The 7,395-nt window shown below is 40.3% G+C and overlaps 1 protein-coding gene across 2 annotated transcripts in view; it reads left to right on the forward strand.

Moving 5' to 3' along the window:
* LOC122824130 (enhancer of polycomb homolog 1-like) overlaps window positions 1-6,990 on the forward strand; it is a 30,862-nt gene extending 23,872 nt beyond the window's left edge. For both annotated transcript variants that reach the window (XM_044104371.1, XM_044104370.1), the window contains 4 exons: window positions 2,252-2,397; window positions 2,557-2,698; window positions 3,461-3,881; window positions 5,410-6,990. In XM_044104371.1, coding sequence (XP_043960306.1) covers window positions 2,252-2,397; window positions 2,557-2,698; window positions 3,461-3,881; window positions 5,410-5,482 — 782 coding nt within the window. In that variant the 3' untranslated portion in view covers window positions 5,483-6,990. The remainder of the gene's footprint in view (window positions 1-2,251; window positions 2,398-2,556; window positions 2,699-3,460; window positions 3,882-5,409) is intronic.
* Window positions 6,991-7,395: the final 405 nt, after the last annotated feature.

Genomic DNA, 7,395 nt, shown 5'->3' on the forward strand with positions numbered 1-7,395 from the left:
ATGAATTCTTGAGCTGAATTCCAGATTTTCCTTTTGGGAGTTTCTGTTTGGAAGCGCTGAGCCTGAACTGCTGGAGGTGGACAGACGGAGCTCACAGGTCGGCAGCAGCTGGGCTTTGTTCCACCTGATGATTGAATCACATGAAACGTGTTAAAGTCAGACGTGTTAAAGTTTTTTTTCCCCTAACTTCAGTTCTATTCTGAAATATAACTCTTAAAGCAGTTCAATCAAATATCTAAACAACTTAATTTTATCTGAGAATTGTAACTACAGAGAAATTAAAGTTTTTCTAAATGATTTTCTGAAAAGTACAAAGCTACAGTGATGTGATGCGACTATTTTCAGGGGTCTCAAACTCCGGTCCTCAAGGGCCGCAGTCCTGCAGTTTTTAGATGTGCCACAAGTACAAAACACTGGAATGAAATGGCTAAATTACCTCCACCTTGTGTAGATCAGTTCTCCAGAGCCTTAATTATTCTATTCAGGTGTGCTGCAGCAGAGGCACATCTAAAAGTTACAGGACTGCGGCCCTCGAGGCCTGGAGTTTGAGACCCCTGAAAGTGGATCTTGTGTTAAAATGGCTTTGTTTCTTCCTGAATTACAGAGCAGTGTGGCATTTAAAGAAACTTTGACTAGAGCAACTTATTGACATACCACAGATTAAAGCAACAAGGAATATTACTGATGTATGTGACAAAACACAAAGGCTTTGCAGCTGTTGGAACAGTTTAAAAAGCAGAGAACATGTTGATGTTGCCGAAAACTACCAGCCTTACATCCATATGGTCCAAACTCTTTAAAGGGTGTCAACTCTGTTTAGCTTTCTTTTTTTTTAGAAGTGAATTATGGGTTTTGTTTCCAACTTGTTTTTGGAGGAGAGTGATGAGCATCCAATAAATATTCTGGTGTGTTTTATAAACCAGCTGGTTTCTGAATCCAAGATGGTGTGTTGTAATTATATGCAAAATTACTTGCGTTTCCAGTTTGGATTTTCAATATAGAAGTCGCACATCAGTTTTCAACAGTTTTGCTGGTATGTTGTGTCCTGAAATCATAGAAATGTTGAGCTTCAGAAACTTTTATATACATTTTTCCGTAAACAAATACATTTTTAATGCCATCTTGTTACAATTCTTTTATTCAGCGGAAAGTAAGGATGTCCTGATAAATTTGCTCTGATTTGCTTAATTTTGTGAGTTCAGTGATCATTCTATATTTGGATGTGAAGCCGGTCTTATCAAACTCCGCAAAGGTCTAAGAATCACTCTGTCCCCTTTTCTGAGAGCTGACTGACTGACCTCCTGTCCAGGTAATGTCTGCATGTGCCCTGTTGGCAATAGTCAACTTAGCCACTTGTTTAAATGTTTCAATGTAGATTTTTCTGTGGAACTTTGACTTGTTTATTAGCTTTTAGTATAGAGCTTAATGTCTAAGTTGAGAGTTTTGTTTCAGAAATTTTGTTCTGAGATTCATTGATTCCTGCCTGGTGCTTTCTCACCTATTTTGATTTAAATAATCGATTGTTGTGCCTTCTGTTTTGCTTTTTTATGCAGTTAGAGAGAGAAAGCCGAGACCTTTTTCTGGAGTCAGACTGAATTCATCTTCTGCAGTTTGAAAGTTTCTTTCCTTGTTGAATAGTGAAACCAGCTGATTAATTTCCTCTCTGCTAAAGGAGACTGCTTTTTTTTTATCTGCATAGCAGATTCTTAAACAATCAACTCTCTTATTCCAGACAGATCCTCCAAAACTTGGTTTCCTCTGCAAAAATTAGTACTTTTTCTTACCTCTGCATATTTAGAATTAAAGCAGGAGTTTTCTGGAAAATGCTAAACATTTCTCTCTGGTTCTGGATTTTTGTTTGCAAACAAATTTCAACCCAGCTACCCTTCATAAATAAAGATGTTTTCACAGAGTTTAAATCAAACACATTATAAAATCTATCAACCTTCAGCACACAGTTTTGATTAAAGGAAGCACAAATTTCTACTTGCAGCATCACCTCAGATGCCTCTTCATTCCATTTTTAACCTGCAAAGTTTGAATATTTTTCAGCATTTATTCTCCAAGATGCAGATGAAAGTGACCATATATTCTGAGATGGATTGTTGATCACTCACTGATTTTTAAGTTGCTAAAGCAGCTCTCTCTGAATCAGTGGTGTTTATTTTAGCATCCGTTGTACCAACATGTTCCCGTAAAGCCATTGTCTTGCCATCATCTGGTTCTGATCTCCGTTTCTGTGTGTCTGCAGCGTTCACCGCTGAGCAGTACCAGAAGCACCAGGAGCAGCTGGCTCTGATGCAGAAGCAGCAGCTGGAGCAGAGCCAGCAGCAGAAGCAGCAGCAGCAGCAGCAACAACCGGTCAACAATCCAACAACCACCACCACAAACACACAGGTCAGTAGGAAGCCTCCACCTGATCTCATCTCCTCTGAGCAGATGGAGTTATACTGTGGGGTAGTGAGGGAATCGTCTGTTTGGTATCAGAGATTCTGAGTGCAGCTGTTTCAATGCTTTCTGATCTCACGTTTTCTCTCCGTGTGTCACTGGTTTCAGACCCTTGTGTCGAAAACGCTGGATCAGGCCAGCGCCCAGTTTGCTGCCTCGGCCCTCATCACCACAGATCAGCTGCTCGGCTTCAAATCCAAAGAGGAGTTGGTGCTGGCGACTGGAGTCAACGGGGTTCTGACCGGTTCTGGTGGGTTTCAAGCTTACTGCAGGATGCCATCCATCCATCCTTCATCCAACTGCAAAACCATTTGTTAATCCAACCACGCATCCAACTAACCAATTCATCTATCCAACCACTAAACCATTCATCCATCAAACCTGGGGAAAAAAAATTCACCAAATCATTTATTCACCCACCAAACTGATCATCCATCCATTAGTTTACCCATCAAATCAGTAATTTATTCATCAAACCAACCAGACTGAGTTTCTCCACCCTGTTCATTTGTCAGTCCGCCCATGCATCCATTTGTCATCTTTCCATCTCTACACCTATTCCATTAAAGCCATCTTTTTCTAGATTTCAATATTTAAACTAATCTTCTTTTGCTGTTTATTTATAATTAGTTTTATACTTTAAAAGTTGGCAAAAAGGATGGAGCGCTCTGGGAATATAGTGGTGGATTTTTGACATGATATAAATGTGGATTTCAGTGGATTACACCATAGATGTAAGTTGATGGCTCCCAGTTCTACCCATCCTCCTTCACCTCCAGCACTGCTGGCAGCTCATCATTTAATCGTTGCATCAGCGTTTAGTGTCAACCAGACTGAATAATAAGCGTGACTTATGTGGGTGTGTTGCAGCACTGCTGAAGGTGGATTGCATTAGATTATTTAAGTGTTTCTCTTCTTCTGCTAATGACTCAGTGAGGTAGTTTGTAGATAAACAGGAAGTGTCTATTTCTCTTGTGGATCTTCAACCGTTTCTTTTGTTTTTCCTCATCAGGCGTTTATAAAAACTTGCACCTCAGCAGCGCCGCTTCCACTCTCCACACCACCAACCAGTCAACACACACTACCACGGTCGCCGCCCCGACCTTCCTGCAGCCCTCCATCAACGCCGCCGTCCCTGCGCCTGCCACCGTCGTCCCCGCCTCCATTAATGTCACCCCCAGCACCCACACGGCCGCCACCGCTGCGGCTCTGGGCTTGTTGGGATGCGGCGCCGCCGGGGCCGCCCCCACAACCACTCAGGTCCTCATCGGGAACAACATCTGCCTGAGCGTGCAGTCGGCTGCCAGCCTGGCAGGACGCCACATCCCCCGGACCCTGGGCAACGTGCCAGCCTCTGCCTTAAAGCTGTCCACCTCCACCAACCTGCAGATACCCAAAGTCTCCGGAGCATCGTCCATGGACATGAGCTCCAGGTGAGGACACTTTTCAAGAGCAAGTTGGGTATTTTGGAGAAGTCATATTTTGTGAACAAATTAAATTCCTTTCATCAGTTCTAGTCAGAAGAAGCCACATAACCAGGAAAATAAACCTGCAAGAGTAGCGCTCTTAAAAACCCCTGCTCTTTCAGAAACTCCGTCTTCATGATGTCATCAAAGCGTAGCTCCACTGTAAACCCTCTAACAATTTTACTAGCATTTCACTGAGAAGTGGCTCCTATAATGAGCTGTGCAGTTCTGTCAGGTATTTGCTAATTGCTGCTGGCTAGTCTGAAGGAACTGAGCTCCAAGGAGGCGTGTTAGGCCCACCCAGGCGTTTTGCAGAGCTGAGTGGTTGCCATGGAGATTTAAAGGATTTCTCAAACATGCATGAAAGAATCAAAGCAGCATCCAGGTATGTTTTTGATTAGGAATAACATAATATGATGTAATGCTCAAAAAAGTCAATTTTCTTTAACACTGTCCCTTTAAGATGGCGCTGAAAGCTTTTAGTGAAACAACTTGTGACAGTTTGAGCTCCTATTGGAAGGCGCTCCAAGCGCAGAGGATCTAAATGCTTTCTTTCCCGTTCCCTCATGTGGAACAAGGAGACCCAGAATGTCGTTTGATCGTAAACTGTAATGGTTGCATTTTGCTGAAGAAAAGTTAATTTATAAGTAGGAACCGAGCCAAGCAGAGCCTTGTAAACCAGTCATCCATAGTTTAATGATGTTCAGAGAAGAGACGCCAGCTTTTAATCAACTTTATTTATACCATTAGGTAGATTTGGTTATAGTGAGGTGAGCCTGCTTCTGTGCCAAACAGAAAATTTGAAACAAACACAATAAATATAACGTAATTAAAAGTGTTAAATTCTTTTAACATGTTAAAAACAATAAAATACAAACACACCGACTTAAATATGGCATCTTCATTAAGACAAGATATTAAAAAAATAATAAAAACATTAATACAAATGTTAAAGCTATTCCAGATTGAATTTTAATAATTTATAACGGGAAAATACACCAATAAAAACAAATCTGTATGCCAGTATACATTAACAATATAAGTTGCAGTCAATAAATCATTCTGTGTAAGATGCACTTTTTTTTTTCTTCTAAAATGTTTGGAATTGATTTACAGTAGGCTGTTTTTTCATCTCATTTCTGCCAATTGAAAAGCACTCTGATGTGTTAAGGGGGATGGTGTACTTTTTCATCACATATCACACTTTCTTTGTATTTTTCTTGTGTTTGCATATACTTGGAAATATGTCAAAAATAATTAATTTTACTACCTGGTCTCCCACAACAAATCTCAGTAAGATCTGTTGAGCTTTGTACTGAGAAGATGAAATGATTGAACATTTAAAAAGTTAAATAAAGCGAAATGTTCATATCCAGTTTGGAAAGAAGTAGGAAGAAGCAAGATCGTTGGGCATCCCCAAAAACTTGTCGCCCTGGGCTACTGCCCATCCTAAGCCCAATCTTGGGGATAACATCTCCGTCTTTGTCTCCCTCAGGGACAACCACGACGAGGACAAGCCGGCACTGAACAGTATAGCAGACAACACAGTGGCCATGGAGGTGACGTAGTGTTGGCGTGTTGACGCAGCGCGGCGTTGGCATGACGACGGTGGCGGCGGCGGCTCCACTCTGTAGGTGCTGTGCATCGTAGCATCGGGGGGCGCTAAAGGGACGGCAGGACTGGAAGTGGGCGGAGTGGCGACTCATCTCTTTTTACACCCTTTTTCTTTTTTTGGTTTTGTTACCGTCATGAAAATATTGACTCATGTAAAATATAAATATGACATAAATTAGTATCTGTACAGCAACTACATATTTGTAATAACCTCCCTCCCTCTTCACGTGTATATATATTACTTGAATACAGAACTGTCCATTTGTGATGTTTTGCACTTGGGAGTCAAACTTTAAAGGAAAAAAAAAAAAAGAATAAGCCAAGTTGACTTGTGGCGAGTGTGAGAGGAGATGTACAGAGAAGAGTTTTATCACGTGCATGGTGCGGAGCCTGCTGGTTTTATCTATTTATTGTGCTGTGTTTACAATTTGTTTTGTTTTTGTTTGTTGCTTTCAGTTGTTTTTTTTTATTTGTACACTGTACCTTTGTTGGTTCCTGTGCTGTTGTGTATGTTTGATAGCTACGGACTCCTGGGTATTTTTGTATTTTGTGAACACAAAGCAGGTCCCCCACCCCACCACCACCCTCATATCATTTATTTTTTTGCTTCGTTTTTCCCCCCCCTGGATCACATTAAAGTGAGCTGTGATGATGATGAGGAGGAGGAGGAGGAGCAACTCTTCCTCTTCGTATAATGTCCCAAACACAAGTAACAAAACAGGGATGAAGTCTCTTCCCAGAAGCTTCTGCTTCTAATTTAAGCACTATTGTTTTGTGACTTTTTGTTGTTTTATATAAATATCAATGCTGCTTTTGTATTTTTTTTGAAGGAGTTATCTGTCATTTTCATGCAAATGGAGTCTCCTTTAATTGTTTTATCTCTTTCTTTTTCTTTTTTTTTTTCTTTTTTTACAAAACAAACAAAAAAAGCTATTTTTGTATTTTGTTTTTCTCCTTGTGGTTAAATTGATTGTAAGCTTTTTTTTAAGACTTCATTCTTTTGTTCATTTGTTACTTGTTCTTGCATAGGTGATAAGGGAGGTGAACGGGCAGTAATCGCTGTTTCATCATTCCAGTTTTTAATATCGAAAAGAGAAAAAAAATCCCAATGAGGGGTGTTTGTGAGAATTTCTTTTCTCACTTCCTATTTTCTTTCTATTTTCTTCTTTTTATTTCTTCTTGGTAAAACGAATCTCCAGATGGCTGCGAGGCCAAAAACCACAAGTATTTGGTGCCTTCCTTTTGGGGAAAATGTATGTCGTCTCTTCCGTGAAGAGTTAGAGGCACAAAGGCAGCATTACTTAGTAGTGCTTCTTGTCTTTGTCAGAACCTGAATGCCCAGTCCAATGGCAAAATATATCTTTGAGGTTTACTTGTCCCACCTGGAGGCTGAAAAGACTTAAAAAATGTGACAGAACTCTCACTAAAATAAGAAAATAAAGCCCAGGGCATTAAATGTGAACTGCTTCGACTCCTGTTTTATGTGCCTGGTTCTCTGCTCGTGTTGAGATTGTTGTTTTCCTGGTCAAATTTACTGCAGTTGGCCTCCTGTATTTTACACAAGATCTCCTGTAGTGGTCAGTATTACAGCGGTTTTGAGGAAGCCTCTGATTGAAGATGCCTTGTTTTTCTATTGTCGTGGAAAAAACCTATTTTCAAGCACTGTTCTGGTAAAATCACTCAATCAGGTTTATTCATACATTGTGCACAATACAGAGAGCTTCTCATCCAGACTTGCTTCATTACTGATTGTCCTTCAAGCTCTCTGTATTATGCACAATATATGAATAAACATGATTGAGTGATTTTACCTGAACAGTGCTTGGAAATAGTATTTTTTTCCACGACAGTATTCTAGTTTAAAAAT

Source organism: Gambusia affinis, linkage group LG21 (assembly GCF_019740435.1).
Source record: "Gambusia affinis linkage group LG21, SWU_Gaff_1.0, whole genome shotgun sequence".
Classification (NCBI taxonomy): domain Eukaryota; kingdom Metazoa; phylum Chordata; class Actinopteri; order Cyprinodontiformes; family Poeciliidae; genus Gambusia; species Gambusia affinis.